This window comes from Cygnus olor, chromosome 6 (assembly GCF_009769625.2).
Source record: "Cygnus olor isolate bCygOlo1 chromosome 6, bCygOlo1.pri.v2, whole genome shotgun sequence".
Lineage (NCBI taxonomy): Eukaryota > Metazoa > Chordata > Aves > Anseriformes > Anatidae > Cygnus > Cygnus olor.
In genome coordinates this window covers 16,491,551-16,515,114 of record NC_049174.1, presented here as the reverse complement: position 1 = coordinate 16,515,114, position 23,564 = coordinate 16,491,551, and the positions used below count along the sequence as shown (strand labels likewise).

At 36.7% G+C, this 23,564-nt stretch overlaps 1 protein-coding gene across 9 annotated transcripts in view; it reads left to right on the top strand.

Annotated features, from left to right (window-relative positions):
- The window catches only part of OSBPL6 (oxysterol binding protein like 6), a 106,071-nt gene that overhangs the window by 61,168 nt on the left and 21,339 nt on the right, over positions 1 to 23,564 (top strand). For 3 of the 9 annotated variants that reach the window (XM_040561918.1, XM_040561923.1, XM_040561919.1), the window contains exons 3-13: positions 3,905 to 4,000; positions 6,790 to 6,912; positions 8,527 to 8,580; positions 9,286 to 9,399; positions 9,539 to 9,703; positions 10,220 to 10,352; positions 10,790 to 10,893; positions 11,853 to 11,945; positions 16,953 to 17,027; positions 21,093 to 21,258; positions 22,235 to 22,365. In XM_040561918.1, the coding sequence (XP_040417852.1) occupies positions 3,905 to 4,000; positions 6,790 to 6,912; positions 8,527 to 8,580; positions 9,286 to 9,399; positions 9,539 to 9,703; positions 10,220 to 10,352; positions 10,790 to 10,893; positions 11,853 to 11,945; positions 16,953 to 17,027; positions 21,093 to 21,258; positions 22,235 to 22,365 (1,254 nt within the window). The remainder of the gene's footprint in view (positions 1 to 3,904; positions 4,001 to 6,789; positions 6,913 to 8,526; positions 8,581 to 9,285; positions 9,400 to 9,538; positions 9,704 to 10,219; positions 10,353 to 10,789; positions 10,894 to 11,852; positions 11,946 to 16,952; positions 17,028 to 21,092; positions 21,259 to 22,234; positions 22,366 to 23,564) is intronic. The other 6 variants (XM_040561922.1, XM_040561926.1, XM_040561925.1 and 3 more) reach the window with 3 other exon arrangements.

Sequence of the window (23,564 nt, the reverse complement as noted above, 5' to 3'; positions counted from 1 at the left end):
AACAACGCAACAACAACAAACAGCGAAAAACTATGTTTTACATTGCTTTCTTAGTGTCTGTGTGCATTCTCTGGTTATGGGTGTTGAAGATTGCTGAGTGCTGTGAGCAAAGAGAGTGACCCACCAATCCATTTTCATTAATTGATAGCCACATTGTGCATATTTTTAACTAAAGGGAATCTGAATCTGATGAGAGCAATAAATTCCTCACCAGATTGTCTATTTTTTGGAAAATCAATAAATTGTAAATCAAATAAGAGAGAATTCATTGCATTAAGTATAATTAATTCCATTAAGTAATTAAGAAGCAAAGCAGAAAGGGAGGCATGAGTGCTGGACTTGTCCTTCACTGGATTTCATGTCTTTACTTACCCAACGTCGCTCTTCTTTCCTTGCCTTCCCTTTGAAAACACACTTGAATGTCTTTTCTCTACAGGGGAAGTCACATTCAGTTAAAAAGCATTAGAGTCTTCAGCCTCTATGGCCTGATAGAGACCAGATGCTCTATGCCAGCATTTATTCTAGTGGATGAGGTGGATGGGTCACTGAACTCTTCACTGAGAAACAAAATTGGCATGTAAAGCCAGTTATGTAGAGCCAAGTTATCTAGAAAGATATTTTTATACTGTAAAATACATTTTTCATTCTTGCCCTCTAGAAAAGGTGAGAATATGAAACATCATCACATCATTATTCTGTCCATCAACTTTCTTCTCCTTCACCCGTCTTTGGGAAGCAACATGAAATAAACACAGGAAAGAATCAGCATTTGTGTTCACCATGTGTAGGGCTCCTAGGGACACTTTGGAGCAGATTTGCAGTCTTGTCTGTTACATATGTTGTGAATAATCTCAAAGTTGAAGGAAGGGTCACAGTTAGGACTAAGATTTAGGAATGGGATTATGAAATGGTTTCAGTCAAACTCATAGTTTTGTTGAATTAATTTCCAAGAACTGCTGGCATTTTCTACCGGGACAAAAATAGCACACAGGTAATCCTGAAGCATGAGGGAAGCCTGGAACTGAGCAATGCAGACATGAAATAGTCTGCCTGTGCTCTTGGGATGGGATGAGTGAGTGTTCCAGGCTGGCCAATATGCCTGGATTCATGGATTAGTCAGTTTTCTGTTCGTATAAAAAACACCCAGAAGCTGTATTGATCTGCCTCTTTCTTCCCATAAGTTTTTTTTAAGTGCTTCTTTTAGTGACTTTTTCTTGTTAAAACCAAAAAAGTTGATAATAATTTTTAGATTGAAATAATTCTTATTTCTGTGGTGCTAAATAGGTAAAGAAACTCCTGCATTATAAAAATAGCTGCTTTTCAAAATGTCAAATAATTGTGTAATTTCTAGCAGTAATTTTGCAGAAATATAACATACATTAATGGAAAACATTTTGCACCAAATAATGTCTTAATATTATGCTAGAGACATGTCATAAATTTAAAGGAATTATTTTGTGTCAATGTAATGGTGGTTATGACAGAAGAGAATTGGAAAGGAGATATTTACAGAAAATGAGATAACACTTCTTGAAGTAAGGCATGTAAAGAAGGCAATTTTATTTTAAAAGTGTTCATTTTCTGATTTCCAGACAAATAGTTGAAAAAGTCAGCATTCATTAAAGTGCTGTTAGCTAATAATGTATTTCTCAACTGAAGTGGAACTGTAATAACAGAGGGCTGATTAAAAAAAAATAACACAACACACACACAAAAACCTTGCCTTAGAATCATGTAGTTGAAAATGTCACTGGAAATCTGGCAGGCCAGGGGCTGCTGGGTTGCTCCACTCTAAATATTTTACAAAATGAAATTGCACTTATGTAACAACAAACTGCATTGGCTGCTACACGCAAGACCTTCAGAACATCTGTGTTGGGCATTGCTCCATCTCGAGGTGGAGGGGCTCCTGCCTGCCAAACAGAACTGGCAAGAAAGTTGGGAATCGTCCTGACTGTGATAATCAAGAGGCATGTTAATCTTCCTTGGAAGAATGGATTAAGATTTTGCTGTATATTGTTCAAATCTGATGCTGTGTGTGGAAATGTAGTATTTCATCTGTTCAGTGAGAAAAAATTACCATAGTTTTTCCTTAGTAGCCATGTGGTGCTCAGCTCAAATGAATATATTAAATTCTTCAACATGTAATGTAGGAACTTGTGCTAAATAAACATAACCCTTTTCTTATCTGGCTGGTAGTGGACATTAGGCTAAATAATGAAGTTGGCCTTTCTTTGATAAAGCAGAAAGACTTCAAAGCACAGATGACAAAGCTCTTGCTTGTTGGCCCTGGGGAATGTGGCAGATACAATAACACTGCTGCTTTTCCTAATTCTTCACTGTAAAATTAAATTAAAAGTAACTGAAAAAAATACCAATTATTGTTGCACAGTGGCAGGGATGCTTATTAATCTTCATTGACAGCAGGGTCAGTCCCCATGTTTTCCTATTCATTCACAGTTGCAAACTGAAAGAGAAAAGAAAGGTCTGTGAGTCTCTCTGCAGCAAGATGCAGCCTGTGTTATATGTGCATTTATGTGAATAGCTATGTTTATTATAATTTGCTTTGATTATGGTCCTTATGTACTTAGTTGTCTGTATAAACAATAGCATTTAGTCTTCTGTTTATATGTATTTTTATATTTCCTGCTTATTTCTGCTCTCACTTGTACCTGTGTAATCTCTTCTTCAGTGAATATAAAGAAGCTTAATTGTGAACAAAAATGTAATTGTTGTTTGAGTTGAAAAAAACTTGCCCTTTTAAGAGAACTGTAATTGCAATAGTTTGTCATTGTGCTACATGTGCTGGAAACGAAACAGTTGTTTATCATTCCACAGAGGTGCTACTGATGTGCTGTGGTAGAATACCAAATATTAGCATGAGATATAGCAAAATTTCACCAGAGAACAAAATGCAAACCCAAGCAGGCAGGATGAGGTTATTTTTTCCCAACCTGTAGCAAGAATGCTTTTTCTTTTTCTTTTACAAAATATGAATAAAACTTTTCTGGAAAATGGGAAGACGTCTTTTATTTTTTGTTTGTTTTTAAAGGAATGTTTTTTCAAGGCTGGTTTTGAAATTATGTACTTCACATTTATACCAGTCTTTAAAGATACAAAATTTTGAAGTAGTCTTATTTAGAAAAACATCTGTAATGGTTGGAGGTTGTTTTGCCGTGTAAATGTTCACCAGCAAGCCTGTCAGCACAGACCCAGTAACTGATCTTGTGATCACCTATAATCTGTTGCAAGCACTCGAGTAATGAGTTACTTCACCTCACTTCAGCAAAAAGCCAAGATGTGATAATGAATATGTTCGGGGCAGTAATAACTTATGCGTAATGGTTTGTTTTGGAAGTGAATGTGTGGCGGTGCCCACTGCATGATATGTATGGTCAGTGTCTCATAGCTCAACAGAAAATGTGCTTGATCTGGTTGGGAGCACTTTGAGTCTCCGTAGACAAGAACTGCACTACCTGCCTTTCCTGGCTTTTATTTTATTTTTTATTTTTTATTTTTATTTTATTATTATTTTATTTTATTTTATTATTTTATTTTATTTTATTTTTTATTATTTTTTTATTATTTTATTTTATTAGTTCCCAGTCATTTCTAGATTGAACAGATAAGTTAATTTTAGAACCAATGATAAGAAATGAAAGAGGGGAAGGAAAGGGACGTCTGTTGCCCTGGAAGACAAACTGTGCAGTTTCGTTATGCATGGGTAGTACTTTATATATGTTTTGAGCCATGATGCTGATAGGAAGTTTTATACTTTATTATAATACCTTGAATTATATTCTATAAAGGGTATAATGATCAGTCACTCATTACTGAGTATGTATTTAAAAAAAATACCATTGAATGATAAGTAGTCATCTTTAATAACTTTTTTTTTTTTTAGAGTGTACATATTTTGGAGCGGAAGGCTTCTTCGGGGAGCACAGACCCTTCTTTAAGCAAGCAGTTCCTTGAAACTGACCCTATCTCTCTATCCAAGGTAAGCAAAAGCACAGGCTGTGGTCTAGGTGGTGTTTCCTTCTGTGGTTACAACCTAGTTTGACTAACAGCTTTGGGATATTGGTTTTTATGATCCTGTTATTTAATACATTATGTGCCTGTCCTGGAGCTTCCTGTTTGCCAGCTGAGGTCTCAGAGAAGTCAGTAATCCTTAGTAGATGTTGTATTAGCAAAATTAAGGATTTGGATGGTAGTGGTTGTTTTTTCCCCCCATGAATGGCTCCCAGGACCAAGTTTTATAGTGTCAAAATGTGGAGCTAGCAGGGTCTTTGAAAAATGTTCAGTACAATCCTCTAAAGGCAGAGCATATCATATCTAAGTCCAAAAGCACTGTTAATCAATAATGATATTAATGTAAAAAAAATAGGCCAGTCCTCCTAATGGTATTCCTCATGGGTAGTTTCTTAAAAAAATCTGTTGCTGATAGAACTGTAGAGGTAACACCACCGGTTTCTGAAAGATGCAGTCTCGTGTGCAGTGCTTTGCAGTCAATGTCCTCCTGGCTGAATTCCTGAATTTTGGAATAGCTGATTCCAGATAAGTCTAATGCTTCATAAACAAGACTTCATTTTAAGATACTTCAAATAAGAAAGTACGATTGTTACTGAAAATGTGAGGATACTGTTATGGAATACTTGGCAGGAAAGAAAAAAAAAGTGTAAGTTCTGAAACAGTATTGGGAAAACAAATCCCACATGAAACATTCTGTTCCACTGGGTAAAATGAAATGTTTTGTTCTGTTTTGTTTGAAAAAAAAAACAAAAGAAACTTTGTATACAAAAAGACAAAGTTCAGAAAAAAATATTTGGTAGTGGCTTCCTCATTGCCAGAACCTGGGTCATAAGCAGAACCTGAGCCTGTAAGTTACGTGTGTGTTTCCTGGCCCTGCTGCTCTGTGCCGAGCTGTTTTGCATATGTATTAAATTGCAGAAGTCCTGAAGTAGTAGAGGTGTGCTTTGGATGAGCCAACATCAGATGGAGGCCCTTCAAGCACATCACCATCACCTTGTTTTTCCCTTGCTTCTTGCTGTTCTTGCAGCAGAAGGGTCCATGGCACAATGTCCCTCTTACTGGGCACATTCAGACCAAACCTGGACTGGGGTGAGCCACAGTTAGGGTTGTCAGGGTGGCTTTATAGCAGCTTGTGGCACTGGTGCAGCAGAAGGCAGGTATTTGTATTGCACTGAATAATGGCTCATTTTGTCCCCCTGTATCTGGCCTTTTGTTTAAATGAATAGCTGTATGAGATTGTGTGATTTCCGGTTGAGAAGTAATCAATACTGATGTTATCTAGTAGATAAAAGACTTATGCCTGCAGCTGATCTTCTAAAGGAGAAATCAATATGGTGAGGAGTCAGTTGGCAGAGTAGTGGAGAGAAATCCTCTGCTTGCCCCAGGGGACTCATAGTTTAATTTCCTCCCTCAAGAGCCAAGTGCTTCTTCATAGGGAAAAAATAATGCATATGTGCTTCCCTCTACAGTAATGGAAATAGAATGTCCAAGCAAAACACAGTGAAATCAAAAAGATGGTTCTTGAGCACAGTGTTTACAAGCACCGTGATAGTTCCAGTTTGCAGTTATGCAGGGAAAGTTAAACTGAGTAAAAATTTTTATTAAAATTTGCATATGTATTCTTTGGAATAGAGCTTTTCATCCTTGTCAGATTAGCAACTCCTTAACGACGTTTGCAAATGTATAGCTTGTTGTTACTTTTAAAATCGTATTTCCACAACAGTAATGTTCATGTTATGAAGGCTGTGTAACTTGGAAAGTTAGGAAAGGCTGACAGTGCTTGTCTTCGGACAGGTTTGTGGAAAATAGAGGAAAACTTTTTTTTTCTTTAAAAGTTTGATGCAGGATGACCTCGTTCCTCTCCCAATAACTTATTATATCACTGGGAGTTGTGGCAGTTGAGAAAATGCCGATTTAAAACTGTCTAGTATACTTATAATTTTGTTGATTGCAATAGTAGCAAGAGAATGTGAATAAAGGCATGGCTCTTTTTTCTCTTTAAAAACATTGTTCTTTATCTGTTCATTATGGTATATCACAAGTCAGGCTCAAGTCATACAAGTCGTCATGCATAACAAGTGGTGTGTGCAAGGGATGTGCTTTAATTGGCTCTCAGAAAGGCGTGCAACTGGTTGTGTCTGAAACAATACAGTTCATATTCTTTTCTCTAGGGGGGAAATTAGCTAGCTTCCCTATGCATTTCTCTTAATGCAGTGAAAAGGAATGACAGGAAAATTTTAGAAAGATTAATTTCCTTTTACAGATTCCTAAAGGTGCAATTAGCCTGTGAAACTCTGTGTCATGAAATGTAACTGAAGACAAGAGCTAGGCTATGTTCAAAGCAACAACAAACCAACCTCTTCTGCTTGTTTGTCAGATTTTAAGGAAAAATCAGAGCATCCAGAATCAATGTAGATTGTACTTTAAAGATCAGAAAAGTTACACATTTTTATGATCAGGGAATACCACAAAGTGCACACTACATATAGTTAGCAGTAAGATTTCTTCCTCATCTCATCTCATCTTATTTCACGATCCCATTATTTTTTTGAGAAGGAATACTCTGAGTAAAGGTAGATTTTTAACACACAGATTTTGCCTGTGCTCCACTTGTAACATCTGTCCAATCCTTTTAGTTCTTACAGTGCGGAGATACTCTTTGTTTTGCACTGGAGAATTTGTGCTACATATAAATGCCGTTTTATATTATGTGTACACACAGTTATTAATCAATGTGTCTTCATACTTTTTCACCAGGAACCTGACAGCTGGGAAATCATAGAGGGTCTGAAAATTGGCCAGACCAATGTCCAGAAGCCAGACAAACATGAAGGCTTCATGCTGAAAAAGAGAAAATGGCCCTTAAAAGGTTGGCACAAGGTAAAGGTCTCATAAAACAGTCAAAGGATTATTACTTCATTTTGTGAGTTGGGATGTTTTGTCTAGAGGAAATAGAAGGGCTGTAAAATAAATGCCCAGGATTTCAGTGTATGACTTTTTCTTCAGATTGTGTAAAGAATTAGTTTGTACACACAGCTTTGTGGCTTCAACATTGCAGACCATGCTGCCTAATGTTATATTTAAACACTGAAAGAACATAAAAGGAGAGCTTATTTAAAAACAAAACACTAAAAGCAAACAAGCAAAAAACAATTAATCGAATACATAAGAACTTATGGGATAACTCACTGCTTCCACTCTTTTAAAATACATTATGTTAATATGTTGTTTCTTAGACAAATGTCTGTTTTAGGAACTTAACAAGAGAACAAGGGGAGTCTAATTTTCACAGTTCTGTAAAGGAGTTTACTACTGGTAATCTGGTTTTCGTGCTGACTTTAGAGCAGTTACCAGTGAAAATACCAGTTACCAGTAAATAATTTTTAGTGTAGTAAGAGCTTCACAGTTCAGCATCCCCCTTCATTCTGCCTTACATTTCATTTAGGGATTTATGCTGAACTTCTGGTTAGAAACTGTGGACTTGTTAATAAGGTTTTTCTTTTTCAACTACTGCTTTGATATCCTGCAGTTTCTGTTACAATACTTTGTGCTGAGAGCATAGTGAATTCGAGAGACAGTACTTTTAGCGTGTGCTGTGCTAGTAACCTGCTAGCAAAGCTGTACCATCAGCTGTCTACTGAATGCTTTATGTCATATTCTGATGGTTCACAATGTGCTTTAGTGGTATATCAGATATAATGTGTACAACTTACAGATTAGCTCACCATTTTCTGAAGTTCAGTATGCTTTGAAATGGAATATGAGGAAAGGTCATTGGTGTGTGGAACCTAGAGAGGCAGAGGAATAAGAAATTAATACCATATTTTTCTGAAGTCCATTAATGACCATACCTAGTAAAAAAAAACAAAAAACACAACCCTGTTATTTTGACATCTTATTCAAGAAGTTATGTCTCCAGCAAAGCACTGTTTTCTCAACGTGTGTGAGATATTGGTACTATCTGTTGTGCAACTGACATCATTTCCAGAAACATCTTCGGGAGATATTTTCTGCCATACAAGCACTGACCCTCCTCATATTGTCAATTTAATAGGCTCCCATCAGGAAAACATTGTCATTCCCTTCCATGTCAGATGGCTTACAGAGTCTTGGATAATAATTTGGGAAGAAAAACAGGAAGAAAATGAAGAAAAACACATAACTCTTTCAGCCTATGGTGTCTTTCTTGTAGACATTATTGAATTGACTGGAAAACAAACAAAAAAAACCTTCATTTTTGAGGTTTCTTAAGTTAAACCTAGAACATACTGTTGGAAACAGAGAATCTAGTTTTTCTTGCTTAGAAGATCATTGCCATGATAGAACAAGAATTAAAATTTTTCACTACCATATTTATATTCTTTCCAACCCATAAACACTCTTAATTGTTACAGGGTAATCATTTTCTCTAGCAGATAAATAATTGTACATAGTTTAAATTGCATCTGCTCATGAATAAAGTAAGGTGTTTTTTTTTTTTTTTTCCACTTTCAGAGATTTTTTGTCCTGGATAATGGACTGTTAAAATATTCAAAGTCACCAATTGATGTAAGTAAAGTTGCAGACTATTTTAAAATTTGTATTTGAATTCAACCTGCTAGAGCGATTAAACCTCATTCTCATACTAGGCATACTTATGACATCACACCCATGAAAGTTGTTAATGGATTCAGAGAGAGAGCTATATAAAGTGTGTGAGGTTTTGGTTGAGTTATATCCCCCCAGTTTCTGGCTTTTCTCACTTCTATGAAAATACAAGCTACATTTCTTAAAGTAATTTATTCAGTGAAGGTGCTTGAGAGATTAGCCCGACCACGTATTTTACTTTTTCAATTTTAATGTTAGTGAGAGCTGATTATTCTGAGATATGTGGATAGGACAGAGAAGTAATACAATGTACTTGAGATATAGGGGGTAGCATTAAATTAGTTACATTAAATACCAATAACCATCAAGCTGTAACAGCAGAGATCTAAGAGCGGTCTAATTTTCTCAGCTTCTCACCTGTAGTTGTGTGCTGGTGTGAACTAACACATTTTTCATTTGGAGTTGGGACTGCACTAACCACTTGTGAGATGTTTTTCTCATCTATAAAAACACTAAGTGCTTAGTCTGATTGAGGTTTTAATTTTTATGTGGCTTTATATTAAAATATTCCTAAAATGGGAAAACACATCAGCACAAGATATTTTTCTCTTAACTGTAGTGAAGCGCATGATACTACTAATTTCTTACCCTGCTTTTTGATTTCAGATACAGAAAGGCAAAGTACACGGGAGCATTGATGTAGGTTTATCAGTTATGTCCATCAAAAAGAAGGCTCGCAGAATAGATCTTGACACAGAAGAACATATCTATCATCTGAAGGTAAAAAATCGTGCAAATGTTTATTCTCTTTTCATCTGCAGTGGAAATAAATAATAATAATTAGAAAAAAAAACACAGTAAAAGTTAGGGGGAAAGAGTAATATTTTGAATACCTTCTTGACAGTGAGTTTCTTTCTAGGTGAAGTCCCAGGATTCATTTGATGCATGGGTTTCAAAATTACGCCACCACCGGTTGTACCGTCAGAACGAGATTGTGAGATCTCCAAGAGATGCTAGCTTCCATATATTCCCTTCAGCCTCTACTACAGAGTCTTCACCAGCTGCTAATGTATCGGATGGAAAGGTATGTAGTGTCCTTTTGTTGGAAACTCATGCCTTCTGGGCTTGCTTAAGGGCAGTTTCAGTGGGCTCTGCTGGTAATGCCAATAGAGAAGACCTTCTGCTGGGGGAACCGATGGCCAGCAAAAAGCTGAGAGCACACAGCTGAGAGACTGTCTAATTTATCTGTACCATAGACTTCATAAAGAGGCTGCTATAGAGATCCTGCAAAGAATTCAATGGCTCCAAAAAAATTTGCTCTAGCCTTTGGCATTGGAAATAAATCTATTTTTTGGTCTAAATCTGTCTAACACCATTTCATAGTGGTTAGCAAATGCAGTGTGCTTCTGAGTTTGTGCTTAGTTTGTTTCTTCAATATGCTCTACAGAAACCCCTGCATCTTGGGGAAGTATATAGTCAAATCACAGATACCACTGAAATCACAATGCCTATTTTATTTCTTTATTTGAAAGTAGTATGATGATTACACTGACTGAGCAAGACATGCAACAGCAAGTGTAAGCATTTTATTTTGTCTTAGGTACAACAAAATAACTTCCCATGGCAGTCTCCTATACCTTGCAGTAACAGTCTTCCTGCAACTTGCACTACTGGTCAGAGTAAAGTAGCAGCCTGGTTGCAGGATTCGGAAGAGATGGACAGATGTGCAGAAGGTTAGTCCTTACTTTTTTTGTGCCTAACTCTTTCAGCAAAACATCTTGTTGGTATAAAATAATATACGGTCAATGAAAGTGGTTAAGTTTCATCTTTACTTGCACATGAGGGAGCTCTTGAGGTACTTAGATGCTTGTGGTGGGAAATTCCCTCTTTGCATGTGGTGGGATGATGCTTTTAAAATTTATTTGAATAATCTATATAATCTTAATGGATATCATTGTTAAAATGCAATCAACTTTTGAGGTTCAGTCTTGTTGCTGACTCAAAAATAAAAAGCGCTCAACATCTCTGAAAATAAGGTTATTAGATGCCTTACTTAGTAGGGTTTGGGGCATTTAACTCTTACACAATACAATGCCAATGGTGGACATCATGGCAAAAAAAATATGTCTGAACTGAAGCACCTAATGTATTTTTGTTTCATATATGTTAGATCTTGCTCATTGTCAGTCAAACCTTGTGGAACTCAGTAAACTTCTTCAAAATTTAGAAATACTACAGAGAACTCAGTCAGCACCAAATTTCACAGACATGCAGGTAAATATGTTTGAGAATAAGTAATCATGTTGAAAAATTTGTTCTTTGTGTTAAGGGAAGTATAAAAACATTGTTTATTGACTTAGAATGATTTTCTGAAATCATAGGAACTCTTGGATGAAAAGTTTATCTGAATTGTGTGTTTATCTTAATTGTATGTAATAGTGTTTAATGTGTAAACAGATAAGGTGTATTAATTTAATGTTATTTGATTTAAATAGGATGAATCAAATGATTAAGTCATTTGCAAAAGCAGAACTAAGAACTAATGCAACAGAAATACACGTATGCATTGAAATTATATTTAAGGAATTGCTACTGTGCTGAGTAAGAAACTGTTTTAAGTTTTTAAGGAGTGGAGACCCAAACCCTCAAAGATGAAGCACACTGCATGTTCTAGAAAAAAGGGCATAGTCACAAAGGTCCTAAGGGGGTTGCACCATTTCCCAGTTCAGGGTGAGTTTTCCTTCTGACCACAAGAAAGCAACAGCAGATCCTAAGTCCTAAATACTTTCTTCCTTTTTTCACTCAGCCCCCTTGAGTACACAAATCTCCCAGTGGTGTTGCTGCATTGGAAAGTCATCCATATCTCATATCCAATGAGATAACGAGGCTTACCATTGGTTTCAGGAACAGGTGAACCCTGCATTGCTTGGAGTAGTAACAGAATAGAAATACATAAGAGTTTCAAAATCTGGTCCTAAATATTGTGCACTATGAAGAAGGTATACCAATAGTTTTGCTAAATAAGTTAAATAAACCATTAGTTTATAGAAGTGAATGGGTAGCTACACCTGGTCACTGCTGTAGCTGTGGGCCCTGGCAGCAGCATTCTTTTCCTTACTTTCTAATTCGTCAATGTCTAACTCTATAGTTCTTTACTAACTTGGTGTACTTGTCTGTGTTGCTTGTGTCAACGTAATAGTACTTTGTCGCTTTTAACTATTTGTGTAATGTAGGCTAACTGTGTAGATATTTCAAAGAAAGACAAGCGGGTCACAAGACGGTGGAGAACAAAAAGTGTCAGCAAAGATGCAAAAATTCAACTTCAGGTACTGAATGCACAATGCTTTCTTTTTCACTGTACTTTGAGATTAATTTTTAAGCATGAAATGTTATATTAACTGAAAGTAGGAAGTCAATGTACCTTATACATATACCTTATACATATACCTTATGGTTCTGATGATGTAAATTAAATCTCAGTTGGTTGTTTAAAACCTAGATAAGATAGTGAAAAATGTATTGATTTTACTTTCATTCATATGAAAACATTGCCATCTAGGGATAGGAGGAGAAGCTGAACAGTAGTCAATTAAGGTGTAAAAAAGGCAATATGCATGCAGCACACGGAGATACTGATGTTCCATCTTAAACTTGCCAAGAAGGGCAGTTGGACAGGTGACATCAAGCTAAAAGTAGAAAACATGACTGAAATACTAAACATACCAGTTGTCTTTGTTAAGACCTATACTAGGAATGTTACCAATTAGAAGTATTCTCAAAAGCCCTCTCTTACGGAAGAGGCTACTATGGGAACAAATTGAATAAACTAAAGAAAAAATTACATGAAGAAAAAAGAATTTACCCCATCCTTACTGCCTTAGAGATTAAAAGTAAAAGCACAAAAATAAGCATACGAAGCTTAGATCACTGCTCGATCCAGGATGTCTTACTGTGTTTTGTCAGAAGTCAGTGTGTGTTTTGAAGCCTAATCCAAAAAAAAATATATTTTTTTCATAAATCAGCAAGTTCTAATGAAGACTATAGTCAACTGACTTCAGGAGCAAACAATCACCACAGTGCTGTCTGCAGCAGAATAAATAAATGTCAGCAACTTCTAATCCATTTAAATTCCTTGAAATTCATGCAAACTTTGAAAGCCTTTAATATGTTCCCTAGGGACACAATAAGGACTTCTCTGTGACTCAGAGGCACAATATAGAGTACTCTGTGGCTCATTTAAGACTGACAATCTTAAGGAAAGAAGAAATTGTTGCACCAGCTTTCTGATTGCAGCTGTTTTAGGTGACTTTTCGTCTAACAGTTATACTAGATAAATGATAACAGGTTGTACAATAAAGCATCTGTTAGGCTTAGAAGGCTTTATTTGTTAGGTTTGTAAAGCTTCGTTTTGTAAAGAAGGAATTTTGGTGATTGATGTCATACCCTATCCCCAGCATTTGAAGGATCACTTATGTTTTCCTGCTGCTGAATAATATAGGCTACTAATAAATACCTGAAAAATGGATGCAAGTACTTGGTGCCTGTGAAAAGAAAGTCAATACTGCATGTTCTTCGTTCATACCACAGTGGTCGTGGAGAAATTCCTCTCCACAAATAAATAAGTAAATAAATAAAATAATAATAATAATTAAAAAAAGATGAAAAAATGATGAAAGCAGTCAATGTATGATCATCTAGTGTGGTCCATGAGGAGTTGCAAGTCACTCTTGTGTCGCCTGCACCTTGCCAGAGTGACACCATCTTGGGCTTTCTGTGGGAGACTGTCCTTTTGGCACCCGACTCTAAAACTGCTGTTGGTGGCTTGACAGGTCTTGTGCTCCTGCTCCTGAATATCTCAAGTATGGTCACTTTGCAGATTCCCCTGGGAGAGTTTGTGTGCATGGACTGCTCTGCTTGGGTTTGTCACTGCTGGGGAGAGAAAGAAATCTGCTTAACAGCAGAGATAGCTCCTGGCAGGCATTAACTTCTGGCAAGTTTAATGGTGGAAATATAAAGCTTATTTTATTAAAGCAAAGCATTACATTATTGATGACTGATTTACAAATTAATCTGCAGGGAAACAGAAAAAATAAAATGATTCTAAATTGCATGCAAGTTGAAGGATGTTTACTCCCTTTTGGCTGCTCTGGTATCGTAACTAGCTTTATGAGCTCAAATACATTTCTTCCAAGGGCTGTCCTGTCCCAGGAAAGGTCTAAAGCTGTGATCTGTGCAAGATGGCCTCACTCTGACTGCTTGTGTTATTCATAATTTGCTCATGTTGCTATTCTACTGCCTTCACATGCCTAGGCTTTTTTAAGCTTGCAGTCCCATTTTGTTCTTCTTTTAGCCATGCCTTCTAGTTTCCATGGCCTTCCTTATAGGTAATTATTTTCAAGACTATGCCAACTCTTTATAAACTATTTATAAGGACATCCACTACTTAGAATCACTTTGTCTAATTTGTAATTGTTTCTTCATGGGAGCTACACATAATTTGCTAATAAGTGGTGGACAGATTTGATACCAGAAATGCTTGTTATCCTTTTCCTTTCCCCATTCCTCCATACATTTCACTAGTTTTATGGGATAATGCTAATACTAACATTCTAACTTTCAGCTAGTTGTACTATTATTTCTATTTGAAATACTCGCACCAATGTATTTTAGAGTGATTGTTAACTACCATCAAAAGAGCCTTTGGCAGTATGACGTTGAGAGACGTCCTTCCAGGGAGCCTGAAAATTAGGGAGCTCTGTAAATAGCTGACCTGTTCACAAATAATGGGGAACAAAGCTGTAATTTTTTTTCTAGCTCCGTGTCCACTGGATAAGATGCAAGAAGAGAATTCTCCCATCGAGGTTCTGTATTGTACTCATAATGAGTCAGTAAGATAGCTTTTGTATTCCTGCTAACACGTTTGTAGAATATGAGTGGTAGGTGTATAAAAAAAGTATATTTTAAACACTTTGTACTTACACAACTTACACAAGTTTGACTACTTTTTTTTTTTTTTTTTTTTACAAGTACATATTTACCATTTAGGTATACCAGTTCTGTATATGTTTAACTTTGCTCACACAGTTAATCCCCCTGACGAAAGTGGGGTTGCTTCCCCGGGTAAAATTGACCATAGAATATGTGTATACTTTTGTAAGATTTGGGGTTTAGTATTTCTGAATAAACAGCTTAAATAACAGGCTTAAATTCAAAAGAAAAAATACTTGGACTGCTTCTCTGAAGAAGGGTTGCTTACATAAAGGAGGTTTATTTTGTTTTTAAAGAGTCTTTTTTAAAAATGTCTTAAGAAAATAGTCTGCAACAACAGGTTAGTTGATCTGTATTCATTCATTTTACAAATGATATTTTTGTACAAAAACTGACATTCTTTTTTCTTTGGGTAAAAGACCAATTTGTCATTCTCATGGCATTCTAAAGATCTTCAAAGGAAGTAAAAAATAAAATACTACTGAACAGTACTACTGATCAAAATGAACTATCATTGATTTGATTTCCTTCGGTGCTCCAAGATGTAAAGTTCCAAGACTGATTTAAAGGGGGGTGGAGGGAGAATTTGTTTAACAAAACTATTTAGCACAGAGTGACCTGAAAAGTCAGCTTGCTCTACTGAGGCTTTCAGCTCATAAACAACCAGACCCAAAGACTGGGTTGCTACCTTTTCCCTTAAATAACTACTTATATAAATGTTACTAATCATAACTCAGATTTTTACCTCATGTTATATTGTGTTTGGGGGTAGTGGTTCTGCAGATCTCATTGTTCCAAGTTTAATAAAGTGTACTTGCATTCCACATCTTGCAGATTTTGAGTGCTTAATGTATGTATTTGTGCATGATTCTCTCTCTGTATGTGTATGTATAAATTCATATATGTCCCTATTAAACTGTAATGTTCTTCTAAATTCCTATTCAGAGGATAGACATACTTCTGTAGGGCAGAGAGCTTTGTATTCTGCATATGATGCAGTATCTACTTTAATGAAGTTGGTACTCTCTGTTTTAGAGGTTTTATACATGTTTTTAATATAACAGTTTTACAAAAAAGGTGCAAAGCAAGGCTTCTCTTACTGCCATCATCAGAAAAACCTTCCACAGTCTGTAGCATTGCCAGAAGCATCAACCAGAGGGTGGAGGGTATGGAGCCTTCAGCTAATAATTGGACTACAGTATTCTGTTCTTCAGTATGATGTCCATGTGTCCAGTCGATACCATTGTTATTTCCATGGTGCCCATGTAGCTTTCAGAAAAAACAAGTAAAAATGTATATAGATTTAAAAATACTGAAGTGGCTGTAGATGAAGATACAGGTGAAGAAGAATGTAAAGGAATTAAAAATTGTCTCCTATAAGCAGAAAGGTGGCTTTTCTAGTCTTCCAAATTCTTTAAATGACTTCAGAATAGTATCATTTTGATCAGACATAAAATAGAAGGGCTTTATGATAGGTGTGGAGCTCTTCTTCATTAGGCAGAGTTCATGTACCATGTACTTGACTTTGATGTACCAAGATGAATTTTCTTAAAAGTAAAATACAAGTGAAGTTAGGCAGGAAGAGGACACAAGTTAGGCATGCGGAAAAGGAAGTAGTTGTTAGAATACTTAGTTTTCGTTTGCATTGCTTTATCTGAGATTTTGCATTGCTTTGGAAGCCTTGCCTTTAGTAATGTACAGAAGGAGAAATCTGATCCTATGGAACTCAAAGAATGGTGTGTGGGAAGAATGAACAAATAAGCCCAGGGATGGACACAGAAATTCTAGAGCTTTGCAGAGGAATGTTTACATCTGCGAGCTGCCTATAACGCACACCCCAACAAGTTTTACCATTGAGATGCATGCATCTCCAGTAAACGCAGTTCATGCACTTCCACTAATGCAAAGTGATCTCTTCCAGAATTCATTTTCTAGATGGTCAAGTGACCCCAAGAAGGAGTTTTGGTTTTGTTTTCTGCCATGCCATAGCATCCTTTTTGTTTTCTTATTCCATAACTGTCTTACAGCTCTGAAATGCAGAGCTAACTTTTATTTTATTTATTTATTTATTTATTTATTTATTTATTGTAGTCTTAGTGAGTGCACTGCAGTCCACCTCTTATGGAGATAATTTTAGCAAAGTACCTAGCTATATAAGTCTCTGGCGTACACAGGTGTGAACATGCTGTATGTTCTCAGAATGTGTAGGCCATACGAGTTAACAAAATTGAAATCCACTTAAAGACTTTCCCTCTCCCTTTTCTGATCACCTTTCATCTTCCTGTGTCCCATCACCCCTTCCCTTCTCTTCCTCTACTTCCTTCTCTTCTCGCATTCACTGTCAGGAAGGGCCGGCACCGAAGGGCCAGTTCAGCACAACACGACGCCGGCAGAGACTAGCAGCTGCAGTGGCTACAACAGTGAGTGGATTTAAAAATCAAGGGATAGCTCTAAAGATGGGAAGCTGTGTAACTTGAATGTGTAATAAGCTTATGAAGATGTTTCTTACGCTTTATGGAGGTGTCCATTCTACCCACTCTCAGCTGAGTCACTTAGAAGTGGTCAGGCCTGACACAACTGAATTTCACAGATATGGGTCTGAGCTTGTTTTCGTGGTACATGTCCCTCCTCCTCTGGGCAAGTGCAGGTGGTGATTAGACTCAGGCCCTGCACTCTTTGAACATAGCTTTGATATACTCTCTCTTTATTATTCAAAATGGAAAGAAATGATCAAATTCTGTAAAAGATTCTTGTGACAGTCCATAGCAAGACAGCAGAACCAAGGAGGTTTGCTACAAACATGAAATCATGAAATTTCTTGTTTTTTTTTTTTTTAGTAATACAAGGTTAGCCTTTCCATTTAAGACACTTTCTGTTTACATTCCATTATCCCAAAAAGTCATATTACTACCACTAATGTCTGTATTTCATTTTGCTAATTCTCCAAGTCTTTGAAACAAAATTTGGAGCTCTGAAATCAACGTGGGGGCTGCTGATTGTGATGGGAGGAGCTATTTGTGAAATCAAATTAGCATCATAAGTATATCTTCAGCTGCTGCCTTGTCAGGAAAGCAATTATTGGGAATGCACAATACAGACATTAGGCTAGTCCCTTAGCTGATTAGTGCAACAGCTAGATAGGGAAGACAAAAACAAATAAGAAAAAAGAACTCTGTGTAACTAAAGAATAAAGTGAGCTTTAAACACAAACCCTTGCTGAGATCAAGCAGTGAACATCAAGCTAAAGTTTTCGAGGGTCTGCAGCTCTAGCCCACAGCTAAAATCCGCTAGATCAGACACAGCTTCTGCTTAAGCCTGGCTGCCTGAACCACAAACCTCATTTACTCTTAGGTCCTCATGAAAAATATGAGAGAAGTCAGTGCTACTCCAGTTCCAAAATTAACTCATCTAAATTTAATCTCCTGTAATCAGTTGATGCCGGGTGTTGATGCAGCATATCAGTCAATAATTGATTGGTAGTCCAACCTCATCAGTCTGCCCACCTAGCAGCGGAATCTACCCCCATCTCAGTCTTCATGGCTGAGCAGTGTCAATGGGAGGCTCGACCAGAAAGTTCAGTAGGAGTTAAACAGCCTGGACAAGGGCTGTGCCAAGGAGTGCTCAAGTGGACCAAATACAGCTGGTCCTGGACTGCAAGGCAGCCAGCATCAAAAAGGGGTGGTAGATGTCCAGGGGATTGCTGAGTTGTCACCTGCAGCTGACGTGAGGAGCTGAGGAGGGAGGTCTTGGAAGAGCTGGAAAAAATGCAGGAGGGAGGAAAGCTGGAGGCACCAAAATGACTCCTGTACCACTGGTTCCTGTACCACACTACCAGGAACAGTCTGTTCCTACATGGATATCTAATTCTGAAGAGGCTGATGGATGAGTGGGTATTTCAGCCTCTGGAGTAAAGCAGAAAGTCAGGACAAGGTACACCTGTGGTTGTGTCTAGAAGAGTGAGGAGGAAAAAAAATAGAGGGATGCGTCAAGGAGTTAAATATTTTAAAAACAGGAAAAAATTAAACAAGTACTCAAGGCAGTATGAAGTCACCATAAGAGAAAGCACGGCAGTGAAAGGAAAAAAGGGAAGAGAAATATGTGGCAGTGTTTCTTAGACTTCAAGGGAATGAGTTTGTTCAGTGTTGATGTTTTTCATCAGTTGTGAAAAGTAACTTGGAAACTGTCCTGAAAGATGCAGATGAGGAGAGTTCATATCAGTCAACAGTTAAGAATTTTTGTTTCTTGTATCTAAAGTGATCAGCAAAGCAGCTACTTGTCTCTGTCATGTAAATGTACATTTCTTGTGAACAGTGTGACAATATTTGTAGAACATGTTCTTTTTTCCACAAACCTCACTGCAGGAACATTGCTTTTCGGCCTGGCCAGCTGAGGTACAGGGCAGAAATGATGACTCTAGAGCAGGTCTCTTCAGTCAGGTTCATCAAGAAGTGTCTAAAGAAACCCCCACGTGCAGGCAGCAGGGCCACAGCTCTTCCAGTCTGCATGGGGCTGGGGCAGCCTGCCCTGTCACTGTGGGCACGTGGAGCTGCGGGGCTCCCTCCAGCTCCTGCATTATAACAGGGCAGCTTTCTTTCCTGCCTTCAGGATGGGTTTGAGGACTGGGGACATGTTCCCCACACACAGTGCTATGCTGTAGCCACCTACTCTGCTGTCCTAGAGCCGCCTGGAGCAACTAGACCTTTGCAGTGCGCCCAGCCAGAAAGTTTTGGAAATGTATTCTCTCGTGTAAGAAGAGATAAGGTTTTGTAAAGGAAACTTAAAATTAAGCTGTGTAAAAACTATAAGGGAGTTTGATTGGCTGCTGAGAGAGGCAGTCTGGTACTGGCAAAGAAGATAACGGGACAAATGTCCAGCCTGCATGGAAGGAATTTATTCTACATCCCTTGTTAATAAAGCCTTCTTGATATGAGTCAAAAATAATGTCCAATGAAAAATACCTACTTTGTTGGTATAGTTAGAAATCAAAACACATGAGAGAAGAGGACAAAGTTGACACTGGATAGGTGTCATAGGGCCATTAGTTTGTGCTGTACATACCTGGAAGTTGAAGAGCAGGGTGGAAAGTGGTATTTTGCAGAAAGTGCTCCAGGTTGAAGTGGGATATGATGACTAGGTCCAATAGGATTTTGAGAGTTTCATCAGAGAATAAGAGACTTAAAACATATGTTGATGGCAAGTGTTATGGGAAGGGATTTATAGAACCATTCTCTGATCTAATCAAATAACAAGGTACCGATTTCAAATACTGATGGCAGTATATAACTTATCTGTTGATTAAAAAAAAAATATCTTAGTAATATGACTTTTTATACTATATGGCACTTTTATCATGCGCCAGAAGACACGTTTTATTTTTTGTCCCCATTTTTCATATTTGAATAATTACATTGGGCTGCAGTGTGGAAATTCTTTATTTATACATTTGATGAATATCATAAAATAAATTAGATTGAATGTGTTGAATGTGGTTAAAAGTGTTTAATACTGAAGTAACAAAATGTAGTTCTGCATGCCTTCCCTTTGCATTTAGACTTGAAAATTAGGTTCTTGGCCTATTTTTTATACAAATGTATGTAAATAGTGAAATTAAAATAAAACGTACTCTCACACACACACATCATGTATGTAACAACAGTATCCATACACTGCATATGGAGCATATAGGTAACCGTTCAGTACATATGATACATTTATATATATTACTTATAAATAAGGTATGCATGCATATATATATATATATTGCTGTACTTAAAAAGTGTAAAAGGAAAAAGAGAAGTGGAAATTATAATCTAAAATGTTTGCTGCATTTTACTAAACTGCATCTCTTTGCATTAATTTATGGCTTATACACTTTAAATGAAAGTCAGATGGAGTTTTGATTTATTTTTTGTTTGTTTCATTAGAAAGAATATAGAAAGACTACATGCTTTTTCCCTATTCATAGTTGCTAGTACAGTGGGTTTCAACTCAAGGTGTACCAGTAGTTTTGAAAAACTTTAATGATATATTTGAGAATGTTGTATCCTATTTCTAGATCTGTGGAGGAACTTGCATACTTGCATACAGATGTTGGTATTGTAAAGACAGATTCATACGATATGGACTCTAATATGCCAAAATATAAAGCAGCATGTTTGGTGGTTCAACTTTCCAATCCTTTTTTAAGCACTAGGAGCCGGTCCATTTTTGTAAATGTTAGAATTTAAATACTCCACTGTTAGCAGTTAGCTCTGTATTTAGGCTTTCTTTTGTCTGTTTCAGTGAAAATTTTCAAGAAGTACAAGGAATTCTACATCGACTGTACTGAGATTTTGGACAGTAAAAAGTTAAATGTTTTTTCTTACTATGTTCTTCACATTGTGAATCATGTATTTTGTTTTCAGAAGGAATTTATATTTTGCTGCAACAGAATCAAATGGTTGGTTGTACCTTAAACAATATTTATTTACTGTTTCTCTCTGTAGGTCCCTTTCAGTGCTACGATGTCCCCTGTTCGGCTGCATTCATCCAATCCCAACCTTTGTGCAGACATCGAGTTTCAGACTCCCCCAAGCCATGTAACAGACCCTCTGGAGTGCTCTACTGAGTACATGAAACTTCAAGAAGAATTCTGCCTGATGGCTCAAAAAGGTAACTGGAAATGTCAAGCCTTTCCTTCACTATGCTTCTCTGTTGTGTTTCATTATTTCCTTCACTTAGTTATGACCAAGACATTCATCTGTATTAGATGATACTGTACGAGAATTTTTAGCTGGACATGTGGCTTACATAAAGATGACGTGTTGTCCTTAATATATTTTCCATGGATGTTGTGAATATGGAGATAGGTAAAGTCTGTCTGATAAGGGATTTTTTTTTTTTTTAGAAAACTTCCAAATTTCTTTTTGCACCTTGTAAATACATGATTGAATTTGCAAACATTTTTTTTACCTCTTCCAAAAGATGAATCAAAATGCCACTACTCCATATATCTCTTGCAGGGTGTTTTTGTGCACAAGTTTTTGTGAGATGTTCTCTACATCAATGGAAACAACAGAAGTAGTGCTTACTAGTAGAATGTACTTTAGAGATGTCATTGTATTGCTAATAAAAGAATGATCCTGCATACTGAAAAATGCTATTTTAAAAAGTATTTGTAGTCAGTTTGCTATCTGTTACATAACAAACACAGGAAAAATGTGACACTAATTTCTTTAAAATTATCAAAAATCTGTTTAAAGGCCAAGTAATCTTTGTTATCAGTGCAATATTAAGTTTTATGAGAACTTTAGATTTTATTACCCTGAAAAAAAAAAAACAGGAAAAAAAGACAACATTGGACACAGGTTTTCTAAATATACAATTTTCCATATGCTCAGCATCAAGAATATGCTCAGATGACATATGTGAACATATTGTATGCACATTACAACCTGTAAGCTGTAAGTGTTTGTACTTAATTTGGGCACAGATTACTTGAAGTTCAGATCTTTGTTACGAATTTATGTAACTGTGGGATGGAAATCTCACTCTCTGTCTTTATTGCTGAAATATTTTAATAAATGTAAATGTGCAGATCCATAGCTGAGACAACACTTGTTTTCTTTTTTGTTTCATTTTTCCTTAGTGCATTCTCTTTTGAAGTCTGCCTTTAACAGCATAGCTATAGAGAAGGAGAAGCTTAAGCAGATTGTTTCAGAACAGGATCTTACAGGTCACAATGCTCAAATAGCACACCTCAGACAGTCCCTCTCTCAGGTATGTTCTTGATTTGATTCCAGGCACATCTAGTTTGCCAAATGCACTATTTCTTTTGTATTTTGGCCATTCCCTGAGGTAGAGGGAGCCAAGAAAATAGCCAGGTTCTTAATCAGAACTATGGCATATGTTCTGTTGTGGACATGAGAACATAGGCCTAACCTCAGTGCATGTGGAGAATATAATTTGCTTGTGTAAGCATGCATTTATTATGGTTTTCCAAGGTAAAGTAAGGGCATCAAAGATTTTTATGCAACTGATATATATTTTTATTGGAGCTATTTCCACCACAGTCAAGGAGATAGTCTCATTTTCTTAATTAAGTTTTACATTTTGACTGTATATTTTTTGATTTGTTTTGTATGTCCATATCTCCAACTGCAAAAGGAGTCATGCGTTATTACATGATTACAGAATAATCATTAATAAATTGGATTTTCAGATACTAACTTGTTACTGGCTGGTGTCTCTCCCACTTAAGCCAAAAGGAAAATTGTCATTGGCTTTAGTTGGAAAGAAAGATGAAGCAACAGTAAGTGCTCTGGTGAACTCCTACCCTACACCATTCCATGAGATGCATCTTTCGGTTGCAAAATAACTCAAACATTTGATTTCATAGACAAGGAAAAGTGAAAGATTTTACTATAAAAAGTGGATATCTTTGGAACTTTGCATCTGCAAGAAATGAAAGCAGAGCTTTAAAGGCAAACAGAACTTCACCTAAATGTGAAGAAAATTTCCAACACTATTATTGTTACTGGGGTTGTTTTTTTTTATTGCTGTGAGATTAAAATTGATGCATAATGTTTCTGTAGACATAGATGCATAACACATTATGCAGATTGATTGCTGTATATTGTAATAAAGGTTAAGGCTAAAGATGAGGGCAACCATTTCTGGTTATTGATAAAAATTTAACCAGGACCTGTCGAGACTCACTAGTAACGTGTATGAAATAGGTGGTCACGTTCTTATAGTTGCTGGCCTCCAGTGTTAGTTTAAAAATAATTTTCAAACATATTTCATTGTCTCAATGGTGAGTAAGTGGAAATTTGGCACAGTCAGACAGATGGGTTTGACCAGTCTCGTGACCAGATTTGAGGAGTTTAAGAAGCTACAGCCCAGCTGTTGTTAGTGGTCTAACCTTGTATCTGCTCACCTGGTAGATGACAATTATGAACGTACCCAGACCATTTCAG